At 45.2% G+C, this 20,154-nt stretch overlaps 1 protein-coding gene across 3 annotated transcripts in view; it reads left to right on the top strand.

Annotated features, from left to right (window-relative positions):
• Positions 1–20,154, top strand: part of flvcr2a (FLVCR choline and putative heme transporter 2a) — a 275,876-nt gene that overhangs the window by 36,972 nt on the left and 218,750 nt on the right. For all 3 annotated transcript variants that reach the window (XM_070870918.1, XM_070870919.1, XM_070870917.1), the window contains exon 2: positions 19,914–20,055. In XM_070870918.1, the coding sequence (XP_070727019.1) occupies positions 19,914–20,055 (142 nt within the window). The remainder of the gene's footprint in view (positions 1–19,913; positions 20,056–20,154) is intronic.

The raw sequence follows: 20,154 nt of genomic DNA, 5'->3' as shown, positions 1-20,154 counted from the left end.
ACCGAATTGCACTGGAACTGTGGGTGGATTCACTCTGGAGCATCCACGATGCTGAGAATGATGTGAATAGCACGTTTAGTGAGTTGGTCTTTCCACAGGTAAAGGTTACACAGTTAGGGAATGGATGACCAACAGGAAGAGCAGTGCAAGGAAGTTAGTGCAGGGGTCGCCTGCGGTCATCCCCCTGCAAAACAGATACATCGTTTTGGGTACTGTTGAGGGGATGACTCATCAGGGGAGGGCAGCAGCAGCCAAGTTCATGGCACCGTGGCTGGCTCTGCTGCACAAGAGGGCAGGAAAAAGAGTGGGAGAGCTATAGTGATAGGGGATTCGATTGTAAGGGGAATAGATAGACGTTTCTGCGGCCGCAACCGAGCCTCCAGGATGGTATGTTGCCTCCCTGGTGCGAGGGACAAGGATGTCTCGGAGCGGGTGCAGGACATTCTGAAAAGGAAGGGTGAACAGCCAGTTGTCGTGGTGCATATAGGTACCAACGATATAGGTGAAAAACGGGATGTGGTCCTACGAGACGAATTTAGGGAGCTAGGAGCTAAATTAAAAATTAGGATCTCAAAAGTAATAATCTCAGGATTGCTACCAGTGTCACGTGCTAGTCAGAGCAGGAATCGCAGGATAGCTCAGATGAATACGTAGCTTGAGGAGTGGTGCAGAAGGGAGAGATTCAAATTCCTGGGACACTGGAACCGGTTCTGGGGGAGGTGGGACCAGTACAAACCGGACGGTCTGCACCTGGGCAGGACCGGAACCAATGTCCTAGGGGGACTGTTTGCCAGTGCTGTTGGGGAGGGGTTAAACTAATATAGCAGGAGGATGGGAACCTATGCAGCGAGACAGAGGAAAGTAGAATGGGGGCAGAAGCAAAAGATAGAAAGAAGAAAAGTAAAAGTGGAGGGCAGAGAAACCCAAGGCAAAAAGCAAGAAGGGCCACATTGCAGCAAAATTCTAAAGGGGCAAAGGTGTTAAAAAGACCAGCCTGAAGGCTCTGTGCCTCAATGCAACGAGTATTCGCAATAAAGTGGATGAATTAACTGCGCAGATAGCAGTTAATGGATATGATGTAATTGGCATCACGGAGACATGGCTCCAGGGTGACCAAGGCTGGGAACTCAATATCCAGGGGTGTTCAACATTTAGGAAGGATAGACAGAAAGGAAAAGGAGGCAGGGTGGCGTTGCTGGTTAAAGAGGAAATTAATGCAATAGTAAGGAAGGACATTAGCTTGGATGATGTGGAATTGGTATGGGTGAAGCTACGGAATTCCAAAAGGCAGAAAACGCTGGTGGGAGTTGTGTACAGACCACCAAACAGTAGTAGTGAGGTTGGGGACAGCATCAAACAAGAAATTAGGGATGTGTGCAATAAAGGTACAGCAGTTATCATGGGTGACTTTAATCTACATATTGATTGGGCTAACCAAACTGGTAGTAATGTGGTGGAGGAGGATTTCCTGGAATGTATTAGGGATGGTTTTCTAGACCAATATGTCGAGGAGCCAACTAGAGGGCTGGCCATCCGAGACTGGGTGATGTGTAATGAGAAAGGACTAATTAGCAGTCTTGTTCTGCGAGGCCCCTTGGGGAAGAGTGACCATAATATGGTAGAATTCTTTATTAAGGTGGAGAGTGACACATTTAATTCAGAGACTCGGGTCCTGAACTTCGGGAAAGGTAATTTCGATGGTATGAGACATGAATTGGCTCGGATAGATTGGCGAATGATACTTAAAGGGTTGACGGTGGAAAGGCAATGGCAAACATTTAAAGATCACATGGATGAACTTCAACAATTGTACATCCCTGGCTGGAGTAAAAATAAAACAGGGAAGGTGGCTCAACCGTGGCTAACAAGGGAAATTAAGGATACTGTAAAATCCAAGAAAGAGGAATATAAATTGGCCAGAAAAAGCAGCAAACCTGAGGACTGGGAGAATTTTATAATACAGCAGAGGAGGACAAAGGGTTTAATTAGGAGGGGGAAAATAGAGTATGAGAGGAAGCTTGCTGGGAACATAAAAACTGACTGCAAAAGCTTCTATAGATATGTGAAGAGAAAAAGATTAGTGAAGACAAACGTAGGTCTCTTGCAGTCAGATTCAGGTGAATTTATAATGGGGAACAAAGAAATGGCGGACCAGTTAAACAAATACTTTGGTTCTGTCTTCACGAAGGAAGACTCAAATAACCTTCCGGAAATACTAAGGGACCGAGGATCTAGTGAGAAGGAGGAACTGCAGGAAATCCTTATTTGGCGGGAAATTGTGTTCGGGAAATTGATGGGATTGAAGGGCGATAAATCCCTGGGGCCTGATAGGATGCATCCCAGAGTACTTAAGGAACTGGCCCTAGAAATAATGGATGCATTGGTGATCATTTTCCAACAGTCTATCGACTCTGGATCGGTTCCTATGGACTGGAGGGTAGCTAATGTAACACCACTTTTTAAGAAGGGAGGGAGAAAGAAGGCAGGTAATTATAGACCGGTTAGCCTGACATCAGTAGTGGGGAAAATGTTTCAATCAATTATTTAATCGCAGCGCATTTGGAAAGCAGTGACAGGATCAGTCCAAGTCAGCATGGATTTATGAAAGGGAAATCATGCTTGACAAATCTTCGAGAATTTTTTGAGGATGTAACTAGCAGAGTGGACAAGGGAGAACCAGTGGATGTAGTGTATTTGGACTTTCAAAAGGCTTTTGACAAGGTCCCACACAAGAGATTGGTGTGCAAAATTAAAGCACATGGTATTGGGGGTAATGTACTGACGTGGATAGAAAACTGGTTGGCAGACAGGAAGCAGAGAGTCGGGATAAACGGGTCCCTTTCAGAATGGCAGGCAGTGACTAGTGGAGTGCTGCAGGGCTCAGTGCTGGGACCCCAGCTCTTTACAATATACATCAATGATTTGAATGAAGGAATTGAGTGTAATATCTCCAAGTTTGCAGATGACACTAAGCTGGGTGGCGGTGTGAGCTGTGAGGGGGATGCTAAAAGGCTGTAGGGTGACTTGGACAGGTTAGGTGAGTGGGCAAACGAGTGGCAGATGCAGTATAATGTGGATAAATGTGAGGTTATCCACTTTGGTGGCAAAGACACGAAGGCAGAATATTATCTGAATGGCGACAGATTAGGAAAAGGGGCGGTGAAACGAGACCTGGGTGTCATGGTACATCAGTCATTGAAAGTTGGCATGCAGGTACAGCAGGCGGTGAAGAAGGCCAATGGTATGTTGGCCTTCATAGCGAGGGGATTTTATAGGAGCAGGGAGGTTTTACTGCAGTTGGACAGGGCCTTAGTGAGGCCTCACCTGGAATATTGTGTTCAGTTTTGGTCGTCTAATCTGAGGAAGGACGTTCTTGCTATTGAGTGAGTGCAGTGAAGGTTCACCAGACTGATTCCCGGGATGGCAGGACTGACATATGAAGAGAGACTGGATCGACTTGGCCTGTATTCACTGGAGTTCAGAAGGATGAGAGGGAATCTCATAGAAACATATAAAATTCTGACGGGACTGGACATGTTAAATGCAGGAAGAATGTTCACGATGTTGCGGAAGTCCAGAACCAGGGGACACAGTCTAAGGATAAGGGGTATGCCATTTAGGACTGAAATGAGGAGAAACTTCTTCACTCAGAGAGTTGTTAACCTCAGAGAGTTGTTAGTTGTTAACCTACCGCAGAGAGTTGTTGAGGCCAGTTCATTGGATATAGTCCTTACTACTAGGGGAATCAAGGGGTATGGTGAGAAAGCAGGAATGGGGTACTGAAGTTGCATGTTCAGCCATGAACTCATTGAATGGATGTGCAGGCTAGAAGGGCCGAATGGCCTACTCCTGCACCTATTTTCTATGTTTCTATATTCAAGAGGGAGTTAGATATGGCCGTTATGGCCAAAGGGATCAAGGGGTATGAAGAGAAAGCAGGAAAGGGGTACTGAGGTGAATGATCAGCCATGATCTTATCGAATGGTGGTGCAGGCTCGAAGGGCCGAATGGCCGACTCCTGCACCTATTTTCTATGTTTCTATCCCTGATTGTAATTGCTTAACCATTGGCAGCCGTGCCTTCTGTTGCCTGGGCCCCAAGCTCGAACTCCCTGCCTAAACCTCACCGCCTATAGCTCTCTTTCCTCCTTCAAGGCGCTCCTTAAAACATAACTCTTTGACCAAGCTTTTGGTCACTTGTGCGGCTTTATGTCAAATTTTTATCTCGTAATACTCCTGTGAAAGCGCCTTGGGACGTTTCACTATGTTAAAGGCACCATATAAATACAAGTTGTAGTTGTTGTAATCTATTGATAAGGTCCCACATGGCAGGCTGATCAAAAAGTAAAAGCTCATGGGATTCAAGGGAGAATGGCAAATTGGATCCAAAATTGGCTCAGTGGCAGGAATCAAAGGGTAATGGTCGCTGGGTGTTTTTGTGACTGGAAAGATGTTTCCAGTGGGGTTCCGCAGGGCTCAGTACTCAGTCCCTTGCTTTTTGTAGTATATAGTAATGATTTAGACTTAAATGTAGGGGGCATGATAAAGCAGTTTGCAGATGATACAAAAATTGGCCGTGTGGTTGACAGTGAGGAGGAAAACTCTAGATTGCAGGAAGATATCGATGAACTGGTCAGTTGAGCAAGAAAGTGGCAAATGGAATTCAATCCAGAGAAGTGTGAGGTAATGCATTTGGGGAGGGGCAACAAGGCAAGGGTATACACATTAAATGGTAGGACACTGAGAAGTGTAGAGGAACAAAGGGACCTTGGAGTGCAGGTCCACAGAACCCTGAAGGTAGCAGGCCAGGTGGATAAGGTGGTTAAAAAGGCATACGGAATGCTTTCCTTTATTAGCCGAGGCTTAGAATACAAGAACAGGGAGGTTACGCTTGAACTGTATACAACACGAGGTGGCCACAGCTGGAGTACTGCGTGCAGTTCTGGTCACCACATTACAGGAAAGATGTGATTGCACTGGAGAGGGTGCAGAGGAGATTTACGAGGATGTTGCCTGGACTGGAAAAGTCTAGCTATGAGAAAAGATTGGATAGGCTGGGGTTGTTTTCTTTGGAACAGAGGAGGCTGAGGGGAGATTTAATTGAGGTGTATAAAATTATGAGGGGCCTGGCTAGAGTGGATAGGAAGGACAGGAAGGACTTGTTTCCCTGAGCAAAGGGTCAACAATCAAGGGGCATAGATTTAAAGTAATTGGTCGAAGAATTCGAGAGGAGATGAGGAAAATTCTCCGCGACCCACTTCATTCCCCGGGACTAAATTCAGCAATGCCTCCTTCCTCATTGGGCATAAGTACATAAGAACATAAGAATTAGGAACAGGAATAGGCCAGGCCATCTAGCCCCTCGAGCCTGCTCCGCCATTCAAGGGCAGGAAGCATGCTGATCAAGAAAAGTCTCCTCACCATACTTCAGAAATGACTCCCTTCGCTGCCCTATTTACTGGAATTCTTTGAGGATATAACGAGCATGGTGGATAGAGGTGTACCGATGGATGTAGTGTATTTAGATTTCCAAAAGGCATTCGATAAGGTGCCACACAAAAGGTTACTGCAGAAGATAAAGGTACGCGGAGTCAGAGGAAATGTATTAGCATGGATAGAGAATTGGCTGGCTAACAGAAAGCAAAGAGTCGGGATAAATGGGTCCTTTTCGGGTTGGAAATCGGTGGTTAGTGGTGTGCCACAGGGATCGGTGCTGGGACCACAACTGTTTACAATGTACATAGATGACCTGGAAGAGGGGACAGAGTGTAGTGTAACAAAATTTGCAGATGACACAAAGATTCGTGGGAAAGCGGGTTGTGTAGAGGACACAGAGGCTGCAAAGAGATTTAGACAGGTTAAGCGAATGGGCTAAGGTTTGGCAGATGGAATACAATGCCAGAAAATGTGAGGTCATCCACCTTGGGGGAAAAAAAACAGTAAAAGGGAATATTATTTGAATGGGGAGAAATTACAACATGCTGCGGTGCAGAGGGACCTGGGGGTCCTTGTGTATGAATCCCAAAAAGTTAGTTTTCAGGTGCAGCAGGTAATCAGGAAGGCGAATGGAATGTTGGCCTTCATTGCGAGAGGGATGGAGTACAAAAGCAGGGAGGTTCTGCTGCAACTGTACAGGGTATTGGTGAGGCCGCACCTGGAGTACTGCGTGCAGTTTTGGTCACCTTACTTAAGGAAGGATATACTGGCTTTGGAGAGGGTACAGAGACGATTCACTAGGCTGATTCCGGAGATGAGGGGGTTACCTTATGATGATAGATTGAGTAGACTGGGTCTTTACTTGTTGGAGTTCAGAAGGATGAGGGGTGATCTTATAGAAACATTTAAAATAATGAAAGGGATAGACAAGATAGAGGCAGAGAGGTTGTTTCCACTGGTCGGGGAGACTAGAACTAGGGGGCACAGCCTCAAAATACGGGGGAGCCAATTTAAAACCGAGTTGAGAAGGAATTTCTTCTCCCAGAGGGTTGTGAATCTGTGGAATTCTCTGCCCAAGGAAGCAGTTGAGGCTAGCTCATTGAATGTATTCAAGTCACAGATAGATAGATTTTTAACCAATACGGGAATTAAGGGTTACGGGGAGTGGGCGGGTAAGTGGAGCTGAGTCCACGGCCAGATCAGCCATGATCTTGTTGAATGGCGGAGCAGGCTCGAGGGGCTAGATGGCCTACTCCTGTTCCTAATTCTTATGTTCTTATGTAACAGCAGGCACTGTAGCATAGTGGTTATGTTACTGGACCAGTAATCCAGCAACCTGGATTAATGATCTGAGACATGAGTTCAAATCCCACCATGGCAGCTGGGGAATTTAACTTTGGTTAATAAATCTGGAATAAAATGCTAGTATCAGCAATAGTGACCATGGCCCTGAACTTGTTGGCCTCACCGCCTGCTTCCTGGGCAGTCTACCCTCCGAGTGAGTTTGGTGGAGGTCTCCCGCCGGCGAGGAGGGAAGACCGCTGGGGACCATCCGCTGGCGTGCAACGAGCGTAAGTGTCCTCCCGCCCGCTGAGCTGCCAGTTTGCTCCAGGCGGGAGTCCGCTGCATGGAGGCAAGTCTAACCCCAACGGTAAGTATGAAGACAGCGTCTCAGGTGGATGGTGTCCCCTGAAGGTTTTCCAGTGTTTTCTTTTGTGTACATTTGTATTTTTATGTGTTTCTCTCCCCCCCCCCCTCCCTGGGCCCGACTCAATCCTGGGCAATATTTTACCGAGGATTGCATTTGCCGCCGAGATTGGGAGCTCCTGCCCGCTGCCACCCAGATTCAGGGTGTAAGTCGCTTTTTGGCACCGAGCAGTCTTTCCAGGACTTTTTAACGAAACTCCCGCCCAAAGTACCGTCAGGATCTCTGGTCCTTTGGGCAGCACTTGGATGGAACTTAGCTTTCACCAAGTTCGGCCCCCATGAAACTACCTGATTGTGGTAAAAACCCATCTGGTTCACTAATGTGCGTTTAGTAGTGTGGACTCCAGGTCATGACATTGGGAAGTGCCTAGCATTATAGTGTTGCAACATCCTGGTGACGCCCTGTGTGTTTGTAGCGTGCTCGTTTTCTGGCATGGTTTTACTGCTACTCTTGATAAGCACTGTGGATAAGGTTCTCTTTTTCCATCTGTAATATACTGTCCCAATTTATTTTTAAAAATCTGCCTTTCTGTTAAAAATTCAACTTACAAAGATTGAAAAGTTTGAGAAAAACTTAGATGTAGAAAATTGGGCGTTGCGTTTATTTGTAAGGGCTCTTGAGTTGGGGACAGGGGTGTCTGTTCCTGAAACACAGCTGCACTGTTTCATATAGCTCCAGGTAGCTCAAATATTCACCTGACAGGTGATGGGTACATTCTTGGTTGTGTGTTTTTATTTGATCTTTCGGTACTTGAGTTCATTCCAGTAAAGGCGAATTAGATTCAGTCTCCAAAGTTGTCCTCCAAATTAACATTAGTTTATAACATCACCAACACACCCCTCTCTCCCCACAGAATATTGTCCGCTTCTGAAGCCACTGACTCGCAGAAGGCTTTTTATAACAAAATATAGAACGTGTATTTATATAGCACCTTGAAACATCCCAAAATACTTCACATCCAATAAATGCAGTTGCTGCTGTTATGTATGCACAAAGGCAGCAATTTGCACACAGTAACATTCCACAAATGCCAAAATGACAGACAGGTAAAAACTTATTGGCCCATGCAGCCTTGCATGCCACAATACAGACAGATACTCCCCATCCCGGAGACATGGGAGAGGCTTAAAAAGCCAGGCCAATTGGGGAGGAAATGTCCTCTCCTCCCCCTCAGGTGATTGAGAGTAGTTCCAAAGACCACTCTGGCCCTGATTAACTATACAAAATACCTAGCTCTGGTCCGAGCCACAAACCGGTTCAGCTCTCGCTTGAAGCAATTCAGCACTTGCTGCACGAACAGGCACCCTCCACGATTCTGTGGGAAAACTTCCCAACATCGTTTCCATCACTTGAGATTATGACCCTGGTGCTCCCTAACCAAACTAGTCTACACAAACACAATGTAGTTCATTCATTATCTTAAACCTCTTATCAAATCACCCACAAGTCTAGCTCTCTAAAGTATGGAGAGCGCACTTTGAGCCTTTCTGGGTAACTAAAATGCTTTAAAGTGGAATTAATCTTGTGACCATCAGACATTCCAACGCCTCTCTTACCTACCATATGAAAAGACCAAAACTGGACACGATATTCTAACTGGGGCCCAACTTAAGGTCTTGTACAAGGACCAAATGTTATGCTTTGTTTTATACTGAATTGCCCAGTAATCACACTCTAGCACCATATTAACATTAGCTATAGTATTACAACATTGGTGATGACCCTTTGGAGATTGATGCACTAAAATACTCAGATCTTTCTTTCACCACTGGCTTTAATGATGAATGACCAGTTGGTCTATTTTTATGGAATTGGTCGAGATAGCAATGTTGGTATCATCGACATACATAAGAACATAAGAATTAGGAACAGGAGTAGGCCATCTAGCCCCTCGAGCCTGCTCCGCCATTCAACAAGATCATGGCTGATCTGGCCGTGGACTCAGCTCCACTTACCCGCCCGCTCCCCATAACCCTTAATTCCCTTATTGGTTAAAAATCTATCTATCTGTGATTTGGTAGAAAAAGGGATGAGGTCCTGCAGGCAGAGTTTAGGGAGCTAGGAAAGAGATTAACAAAGCAGGACCTCAAAGGTAGTAATCTTTGGATTACTTCCGGTGCCACGAGCGAGTGAGTACAGAAATAGGAGGATAGAGCAGATGAATGCGTGGCTGGAGAGATGGTGCAGGAGGGAGGGCTTTAGATTCTTGGGACATTAGGACCGGTTCTGGGTGAGGTGGGATCTGTAGGGTTAGGGTTAGGGTTAGGGTTGCACCTCAACAGAGCCGGGACCAATATCCTCGCGGTTAGGGGTGGGGGGGCGGGGGGTGGGTTGCTAGTGATGTTGAGGAGGGCTTAAACTAATTTGGCAGGAGGATGGGTGCCAGGATGTAACATTAGAAAGAAACAAGGTGCACAAAGGATGGGGAGAGACGGATAGCGCTAGAGTAAGAAATACATAAGAGAAAATACAATATGGTGTAGGATAGGTTCACAGTGCATCTGTGAATTCACAAAGTATGGTAAATAAGGTCGGTGAGCTGCAGGCACAAATAGACATGTGGGAATATGATGTTGATGTGTTAAGGAGACCTGGCGCAAAAAAGGTCGGAATTGGGCACTAAATATTCCTGGGTACAAGGTGTTCAGGAAAGACAAGTGTAATGTACGCACCTGAAAGTATACTCACAGGTTTGTTGAGCTGGAAGTGGCTGAGCCAGTAATGTGATGTTCACAAGACTCGATAAAACCCCGGCCAGTTGGGTTCGGGGATCCACAATGAGGCAGGTGATTGTGAGCCTGGTGGATGAACTGATAATGTGGAGTGTGATTGTTAAACCTTTTGCTAATAAACCAACTAGTTCTTAATAGCGATGTGTATGAATTCTTAAGCAAAGAACCCATGAGGCAAATACATTACAATAAGAAAGGATGTGGGGTGGCAGTATTGATTAAGGAGAATGTTACCATGCTGAGAGAGAGGATGTCCTGGAGAGGTCAAGGACAGAATCCATTTGGTTAGAGTTGAGAAACAATAGAGGGGCCATTACACTACTGGGTGCATTCTATAGGCCACCGACTAATGGGCAAGATATAGAGCAGATTAGTAGGGAAATTACAGAGCGGTGCAAGAACTATGTAATGATAATGGGAGACTTCAATTATCTTAATATAGACTGGGAGCATAATAGTGTAAAGGAAAGAGAGGGGGAAGAATTTCTGAAGTGTGTTCAGGAGAATTTTCTTGATCAGTACGTTTCCGGCCCAACAAGAAAGGAGGCATTTCTGGATCTGGTCTGGGGAATGGGGTGGAGCAAGATGAACATTTACATAGAAACATAGAAAATAGGTGCAGGAGCAGGCCATTCAGCCCTTCTAGCCTGCACCGCCATTCAATGAGTTCATGGCTGAACATGAAACTTCAGTACCCCCTTCCTGCTTTCTCGCCATACCCCTTGATCCCCCGAGTCGTAAGGACTTCATCTAACTCCCTTTTGAATATATTTAGTGAATTGGCCTCAACTACTTTCTGTGGTAGAGAATTCCACAGGTTCACCACTCTCTGGGTGAAGAAGTTTCTCCTCATCTCGGTCCTAAATGGTTTACCCCTTATCCTTAGACTGTGACCCCTGGTTCTGGACTTCCCCAACATTGGGAACATTCTTCCTGCATCCAACCTGTCCAAACCCGTCAGAATTTTAAACGTTTCTATGAGGTCCCCTCTCATTCTTCTGAACTCCAGTGAATACAAGCCCAGTTGATCCAGTCTTTCTTGATAGGTCAGTCCCACCATCCCGGGAATCAGTTTAGTGAATCTTCGCTGCACTCCCTCAATAGCAAGAATGTCCTTCCTCAGGTTAGGAGACCAAAACTGTACACAATACTCCAGGTGTGGCCTCACCAAGGCCCTATACAACTGTAGCAACACCTCCCTGCCCCTGTACTCAAATCCCCTCGCCATGAAGGCCAACATGCCATTTGCTTTCTTAACCGCCTGCTGTACCTGCATGCCAACCTTCAATGACTGATGTACCATGACACCCAAGTCTCGCTGCACCTTCCCCCTTCCTAATCTGTCACCATTCAGATAATAGTCTGTCTCTCTGTTTTTACCACCAAAGTGGATAACCTCACATTTATCCACATTATACTTCATCTGCCACGCATTTGCCCACTCACCTAACCTATCCAAGTCACTCTGCAGCCTCATAGCATCCTCCTCGCAGCTCACACTGCCACCCAACTTAGTGTCATCCGCAAATTTGGAGATACTACATTTAATCCCCTCGTCTAAATCATTAATGTACAGTGTAAACAGCTGGGGCCCCAGCACAGAACCTTGCTGTACCCCACTAGTCACTGCCTGCCATTCTGAAAAGTATCCATTTACTCCTACTCTTTGCTTCCTGTCTGACAACCAGTTCTCAATCCATGTCAGCACACTACCCCCAATCCCATGTGCTTTAACTTTGCACATTAATCTCTTGTGTGGGAACTTGTCGAAAGCCTTCTGAAAGTCCCAATATACCACATCAACTGGTTCTCCTTTGTCCACTTTACTGGAAACATCCTCAAAAAATTCCAGAAGATTTGTCAAGCATGAGCTCCCTTTCACAAATCCATGCTGACTTGGACCTATCATGTCACCATTTTCCAAATGCGCTGCTATGACATCCTTAATAATTGATTCCATCATTTTACCCACTACTGAGGTCAGGCTGACCGGTCTATAATTCCCTGCTTTCTCTCTCCCTCCTTTTTTAAAAAGTGGGGTTACATTGGCTACCCTCCACTCGATAGGAACTGATCCAGAGTCAATGGAATGTTGGAAAATGACTGTCAATGCATCCGCTATTTCCAAGGCCACCTCCTTAAGTACTCTGGGATGCAGTCCATCAGGCCCTGGGGATTTATCAGCCTTCAATCCCATCAATTTTCCCAACACAATTTCCCGACTAATAAAGATTTCCCTCAGTTCCTCCTCCTTACTAGACCCTCTGATCCCTTTTATATCCGGAAGGTTGTTTGTGTCCTCCTTAGTGAATACTGAACCAAAGTACTTGTTCAATTGGTCTGCCATTTCTTTGTTCCCCGTTATGACTTCCCCTGATTCTGACTGCAGGGGACCTACGTTTGTCTTTACTAACCTTTTTCTCTTTACATACCTATAGAAACTTTTGCAATCCGCCTTAATGTTCCCTGCAAGCTTCTTCTCGTACTCCATTTTCCCTGCCCTAATCAAACTCTTTGTCCTCCTCTGCTGAGTTCTAAATTTCTCCCAGTCCCCAGGTTCGTTGCTATTTCTGGCCAATTTGTATGCCACTTCCTTGGCTTTAATACTATCCCTGATTTCCCTAGATAGCCACGGTTGAGCCACCTTCCCTTTTTTATTTTTACGCCAGACAGGAATGTACAATTGTTGTAATTCATCCATGCGATCTCTAAATGTCTGCCATTGCCCATCCACAGTCAACCCCTTAAGTATCATTCGCCAATCTATCTTAGCCAATTCACGCCTCATACCTTCAAAGTTACCCTTCTTTAAGTTCTGGACCATGGTCTCTGAATTAACTGTTTCATTCTCCATCCTAATGCAGAATTCCACCATATTATGGTCACTCTTCCCCAAGGGGCCTCGCACAATGAGATTGTTAATTAATCCTCTCTCATTACACAACACCCAGTCTAAGATGGCCTCCCCCTAGTTGGTTCCTCGACATATTGGTCTAGAAAACCATCCCTTATGCACTCCAGGAAATCCTCCTCCACCGTATTGCTTCCAGTTTGGTTAGCCCAATCTATGTGCATATTAAAGTCACCCATTATAACTGCTGCACCTTTATTGCATGCACTCCTAATTTCCTGTTTGATGCCCTCCCCAACATCACTACCACTGTTTGGAGGTCTGTACACAACTCCCACTAACGTTTTTTGCCCTTTAGTGTTCTGCAGCTCTACCCATATAGATTCCACATCATCCAAGCTAATGTCTTTCCTAACTATTTAGGCAACAGTGATCATAGTATCAGAAGGTTTATATTAGCTATGGAAAAGGACAGGGAGCAAACTCGAGTACCAATATTTTATTGCAGGAAGGCCAATTTCAGTGGGTTGAGAACGGATCTGACCCGGGTAAATTGCAATCAAAGATTGTCAGGCAGAACTGTAATCGAACAATGGGCTGCCTTTAAAGAGGAGCTGGCTCAGGTCCAGTTGGGGTATATTCCCATGAGTTGGGAAAGGTAGGGCAACTAAAGTCAGAGCTCCCTGGATGATGAAAGGGATAGAGAGTGAGATGAAGCAGAAGAAAGGGGCGTATGGCAGATGTAGGTTGAGAATACAAGTGAGAACCAGGCTGAATATAGAAAGTTCAGTGGGGAGGTAAAAAAGGAACAAGGGGCAGAGAGAGAGAGAGACTGAGAATAGAATGGCAGCCAACATAAAAGGGAATCCAAAAGTCTTCTATGGGTATTTAAATAATAAACGGGTAGTAAGAGGAGAGGTGGGGCCGATTAGGGACCAATAAGGAGACCTACGCATGGAGGCAGAGGGTACGGCTGAGGTACTAAATAAGTACTTTGTATCTGTCTTCACCAAGGAAGAGGATGCTACCAAAGTCATAGTGAAAGAGGAGGTAGTTGAGATACTGGTTGGGATAAAAGTTGTACAGACCACCAAACAGTAGTAGTGCGGTTGGGGATGGCATCAAACAAGAAATTAGGGATGCGTGCAATAAAGGTACAGCAGTTATCATGGGCGACTTTAATCTACATATAGATTGGGTTAACCAAGTTGGTAGCAATGCGGTGGAGGAGGATTTCCTGGAGTGTATTAGGGATGATTTTCTAGACCAATATGTCGAGGAACCAACTAGAGAGCTGGCCATCCTAGACTGTAATGAGAGAGGACTAATTAGCAATCTTGTTGTGCGAAGCCCCCTGAGGAAGAGTGACCATAACATGGTAGAATTCTTTACTAAGATAGAGAGTGACTGTTAATTCAGAGACTCGGGTCCTGAACTTCAGGAAAGGTAACTTCGATAGTATGAGACGTGAATTGGCTAGGATAGACTGGCAAATGATACTTAAAGGGTTGACAGTGGATAGGCAATGGCAGACATTTACAGATTACATTGAGCAACTTCAACAATTGTACATCTCTGGAGTAAAAACAAAACAGGGAAGGTAGCTTAACCGTGGCTAACAAGAGAAATTTGGGATAGTGTTAAATCCAAGGACGAGGCATATAAATTGGCCAGAAAAAGCAGCAAACCTGAGGACTAGGAGAAATTTAGAATTCAGCAGAGAAAGACCAAGGGTTTAATTAGGAGGGGGAAAATAAAGTATGAGAGGAAGCTTGCAGGGAACATAAAAACTGACTGCAAAAGCCTCTATACATATGTGAAGAGAAAAGGATTAGTGAAGACCAACGTAGGTCCTTTGCAGACAGAATCAGGTGAATTTATAATGGGGAACAAAGAAATGACAGACCAATTGAACAAATACTTTGGTTCTATCTTCACTAAGGAAGACACAAATAACCTTCCGGAAATACTAAGGGACCGAGGGTCTAGCGAAAAGGAGGAACTGAAGGAAATCCTTATTAGTCAGGAAATTGTGTTTTGGAAATTGATGGGATTGAAGGCCGATAAATCCCCAGGGCCTGATAGTCTGCATCCCAGAGTACTTAAGGAAGTGGCCCTAGAAATAGTGGATACATTGGTGATCGTTTTCCAACAGTCTTTCGACTCTGGATCTGTCCCTATGGACTGGAGGGTAGCTAATGTAACGCCACTTTTGAAAAAAGGAGGGAGAGAGAAAATGGCGAATTATAGACCGGTTAGCCTGACATCAGTAGTGGGGAAAATGTTGAAATCAATTATTAAAGATGAAATAGAAGCGCATTTGGAAAACAGTGACAGGATCAGTACAAGTCAGCACGGATTTATGAAAGGGAAATCATGCTTGACAAATCTTCTAGAATTTTTGAGGATGTAACTAATAGAGTGGACAAGGGAGAAGTAGTGGATGTGGTGTATTTGGACTTTCAAAAGTCTTTTGACAAGGTCCCTTACAAGAGCTTAGTGTGCAAAATTAAAGCACATGATATTGGGGGTAATGTATTGACGTGGATAGAGAACTGGTTGGCAGACAGGAAGCAGAAAGTCAGGATAAACGGGTCCTTTTCAGAATGGCAGGCAGTGACTAGTGGGGTGCCACAGGGTTCAGTGCTGGGACCCCAGCTATTTACAATATACATCAATGATTTAGATGAAGGAATTGAATGTAATATCTCCAAGTTTGCAGATGACACTAAGCTGGGTGGCGTGTGAGCTGTGAGGAGGACGCTAAAAGGCTGCAGGGTGACTTGGACAGGTTAGGTGAGTGGGCAAATGCATGGCAGATGCAGTATAATGTGGATAAATGTGAGGTTATCCACTTTGGTGGCAAAAACAGGAAAACAGAATATGTGAATAGTGACAGATTAGGAAAAGGGGAGGTGCAACGAGACCTGGGTGTCATGGTACATCAGCCATTGAAGTTTGGCATGCAGACGGTGAAGAAGGCAAATGGCATGTTGGCCTTCATAGCTAGAGCAATTGAGTATAAGAGCAGGGAGGTCTTACTGCAGTTGTACAGGGCCTTGGTGAGGCCTCACCTGGAATATTGTGTTCAGATTTGGTCTCCTAATCTGAGGAAGGACATTCTTGCTATTGAGGGAGTACAGCGAAGGTTCACCAGATTGATTCCCGAGATTGTAGGACTGACATATGAGGAGAGACTGGATCAGCTGGGCTTGTATTCACTGGAGTTCAGAAGAATGAGAGGGGATCTCATAGAAACATTAAAAATTCTGATGGGATTGGACAGGTTAGAGGCAGGAAGAATGTTCCCGTTGCTGGGGAGTTCCGGAACCAGGGGTCACAGTCTAAGGATAAGGGGTAAGCCATTTAGGACCAAGATGAGGAGAAACTTCTTCACCCAGAGAGTGATTAACCTGTGGAATTCTCTGCCGCAGAGAGTTGTTGAGGCCAGTTCGTTAGATATATTCAAAAGGGAGTTAGATATGGCCCTTACGACCAAAGGGATCAAGGAGTATGGAGAGAAAGCAGGAAAGGGGTACTGAGGTTGAATGATCAGCCATGATCTTATTGAATGGCGGTGCAGGCTCGAAGGGCTGAATGGCCTACTCCTGCACCTAATTTCTATGTTTCTTGTAAGTGGAGGTACTAGAATGGCTGGCTGTACTTAGTCGATAAGTCACCAGGAAGCGGATGGGATGCATTCTCGGATGCTGAGGGAAGTAATGGTGTAAATCGCAGAGGTACTGGCCATAATCCTCCTTAGATATGGGAGTGGTGCCAGAGGACTGGAGAATTGCAAATGTTACACCCTTGTTCAAAAAAGGTTGAACCCAGCAACTACAGGCCAGTCTGCTTAACCTCTGTATTGCGGAAGTATTTAGAATCGATAATCCGGGACAAAATTATCAGTCACTTGTACAAGTGTGGATTAATTAAGGGAAGCCAGCACGGATTTGTTAAAAGCAAATCGTGTTTAACCAATTGATGGAGTTTTTTGATGAGGTAACAGGGAGGGTTGATGAGGATAATGCGGTTGATGTGGTGTACATGGATTTCCAAAAGGCATTCGACAAAGTGCCACATAATCGGCTTGCAGCAAAGTTGAGGCCCGTGGAATAAAAGGGACAGTGGCAGCATGGATACGGGATTGTCTCAGTGACAGGAAACAGAGAGTAGTGGGGAACGGTTGTTTTTCGGACTGGAGGAAGGTATACAGTGGTGTTCCTGTACTCCAAGGACTCTCAGTTCCTCTACATTTCTCAGTGCCCTACCATTTAATGTGTATTCCCTTTCCTTGTTAGACCTTCCCAAATGCATTAACTCACACTTCTACGGATTGAATTCCATTTACCACTGCTCTGCCCACCTGACCGGTACATTGATATCTTCCTGCAGTCTACAGCTTTCTTCTTCATCAACCACCACACAGCCGATTTTAGTATCATCTGCAAACTTCTTAATCATACCCCCTATATTCAAATCTAGATCATTGATGTATACCACAAAAAGCAAGGAACCCAGTACTGAGCCCTGCGGAACCCCACTGGAAACATCCTTCCAGTCACAAAAACACCCATCAACCATTACCTTTTGCCAATTACCATTGGTCTCGCTGCTTCTACTCGAATAGCTCCATTATTTTTATTATGGTTATTGCTGCAATTTTATTCTTTTTTTCTTGATCTTTTAATTTTTCATTTTGTTCCTATCTGCTTCCCTCTCCCCCTGTTTTAAGCGCAATATGTATGGATCCTTAGTGGAGAAAAGGGGGAAGTACTGAAAGCAAAACTGAAAATACTGGAAATCTGCAGCAAGTTGGGATCAATGGGCCCAAATTTCCCCAGGAGTTGCACTGTTTTTTTTTTGGTGTAAGTTGATGTTTCTGGTGTATATTTTTAGTTGCAAATATGGCCATTTAATTTGTGCCAGTGTAAGTGGGTTAGTTAGGTATTTTGTTAGGTCAGTTTTTTTTTTCAAAAGGGGGCATTCCCAGCCTCTTACACCATTTATGCCAATTTGGCCAGAAAAAAGTTGTGCTAAACTAACTTAGGGCAGCGTATGTGTCCACTTCTGTCCGCACAGAAAGACCTTACTTACAGTTAAGGAATCGGCGCAAGTAACTACATTTAAAGCAACACCAAGCACCAAACACAGCACAAAAAGTAATAAGCAATTAATTAACACACAAAATAGAAGGAACCCTGCCCCTAAAGCACCAAGACCAAAGTAATAAGTAATCAATAAATAACAAGTAAAAAAATAGAAGGAATCCTGCACCAAAATCAATCAGTAAATAACAAATAAAAAACTAGAAGTCCTACCTGAGGGAAGGCAGCGGGCCGCCGATGAGGGAGCCCGTTCGGCCAGGGCTAGGGACGGCGTGCTTCGGGCCCCTCCCACACAGCCTGCAGCACACACTCACAATTCGAGCTATCAGGAGCTACTGCACATGCGCGCAGACTCTAGCGCACATGTGCAGAGGTCCCGGCACTTTTCAGCACTGGGACCCGGCTCCGCCCCCAATCCATTGGGCCACGCTGCACCACGACGAGAGAGGCTGGGAAGCGGCCAGCATACCGACGTCTTTTTTCATCGTGCTTGGAGGCGGATAAAAACGGCGCATCTCGGGTGAGGGTGCCAGAAAAATAGGTTAGAGAAACTCTAGCCCAAGCTAACATTGTGGGTCCATCCTGTCAGAGCTTCAGCCTTTTCTTTCAGGTGCTGACAGACATGCTGGACACTTGCAGTATGGTCCATTATCATTCATTTCCACCACATCATGGAACGCCTTCTCTGGGGCACGTAGGGACGGACAATCAATGCTGGCCTTGCCAGTGGCCCCCACATCCCGTGAACTAATTAAAAAAATATTCTCCACATGCGAATGTCAACTCTGATCCAAGTCCGACTCTGTGGTTACTGATCCACTGTTTTTATATCTGTGGAGTACTTTGCTAACCCAACTGTGACCAGACCAGCCCAGTGACCCCTATTAATGTTTACAGGTGGTTAAAAATCATGGGATCCTGACATTCACGCCACATTAAGTGTGCAATACATGATAATCGACAATTACAAGGTGGTAATTCTGTGAAGCAGGTTTTTTTTCCCCAACCATCTGTGTTTTTTCTCCTCTCCTCCCGAAGGCTCTGATTTTATCTGAGAAACAATTGTACGGGCACTGGCAGCACTCCAGATTCTTGCCCAAGTGGCATTCATGTGTGAGCCTAAGACTGTGAGTGGAGCGCGGCTTTCTGCTTGTGTGGTGTACGACCGCTGAGTCCACATTTAACATCCACACACCTGCATTTTCCAGCAGATGTCACTGGATAGCATTGGAAACAGAAACAACAGCTGATGGTTACCCCCCCCCCCCCCCATAGCATGTGTACACCAACAGCTGATCTACCATCCCCAGCGATCCCAGCTGAGCACACCTAACTCTGAAAACTTCCAGCATTGATCCTGGGACTGCCTTAATGGACTGCTCTGATCACTTTCATACCCACAAATGTAAAGATTTTTATCACTGAATCACTGATGCATCCTGAGGTAACTGGAGGCCGTAGAATTGACACTGTCGGGTTCTAGAGAGAGAGAGAGAGCGTGTGAATTTTAAAGATGACACTGCTAAATCTCTCGAAGATTGTGCTTAACAAACATCACCGAATTCTTTGAGGAGGTAACCAATATGGTGGAGGGGGAATGTTGGCATGTTTTCAACCCTGGATTCAAAGTCCACAGTCTCGGCTCTCTGGGAAGAAGTTTCTTTGACCCTATGTTCTAAATCTCTGTGATTGAAGCAGAAACTACATAAATATTTAATAATAGATTGGATAGATGTTTAAAGGAAAGGGAGATAGAGGGGTATGAGAACTGTGCGGGCAGGTGGGATTAGATAAACACCCACAGGGGCTCGTTGAGTAAAATAGGCTGTTTTCATGGTCTGACTGGAGCGACTGGTTCGTTTGGTGTGTTGCTGCAACCTGTCCTCATAGTAACCCTTTAAGCTCTGTATTTCCTTACCATTATACAGCAGGTAAGCAGAAGTTGATCTAGGTGAAAAAGCCTGCTAATGATCGAGAATATTACTGGTATGTGGATCACCGGTAAGTAAGGTATTTGTAACATATACACTGTTGGCGTTTGCTGTCAGTAACATGTCCCTCCATCCTGTCTCTCCACAGCTGGGAGTTGCAGTAGGGTTTCTAGTTCCTCCCATACTGGTGCCAAATGTGGATGATCTGGATCAACTGACTTACCATATCAACGTCATGTTTTATGGCACTGCAGCAGTGGCAACTATGCTTTTCATTCTGGTCATCCTAGGTAAGGAGCCTGTCGAGTTATACAAGCAGGATGTATTGCCTTAAAATCATGTTCCATGACCAAAACAGTATTATTAACGAGAGTTGGCAGCTGGTTTTG

Source organism: Pristiophorus japonicus, unplaced genomic scaffold (assembly GCF_044704955.1).
Source record: "Pristiophorus japonicus isolate sPriJap1 unplaced genomic scaffold, sPriJap1.hap1 HAP1_SCAFFOLD_193, whole genome shotgun sequence".
NCBI lineage: Eukaryota > Metazoa > Chordata > Chondrichthyes > Pristiophoridae > Pristiophorus > Pristiophorus japonicus.
The sequence above is the reverse complement of the archived record's forward strand: the minus strand, read 5'-3'. Positions and strand labels throughout refer to the sequence as shown.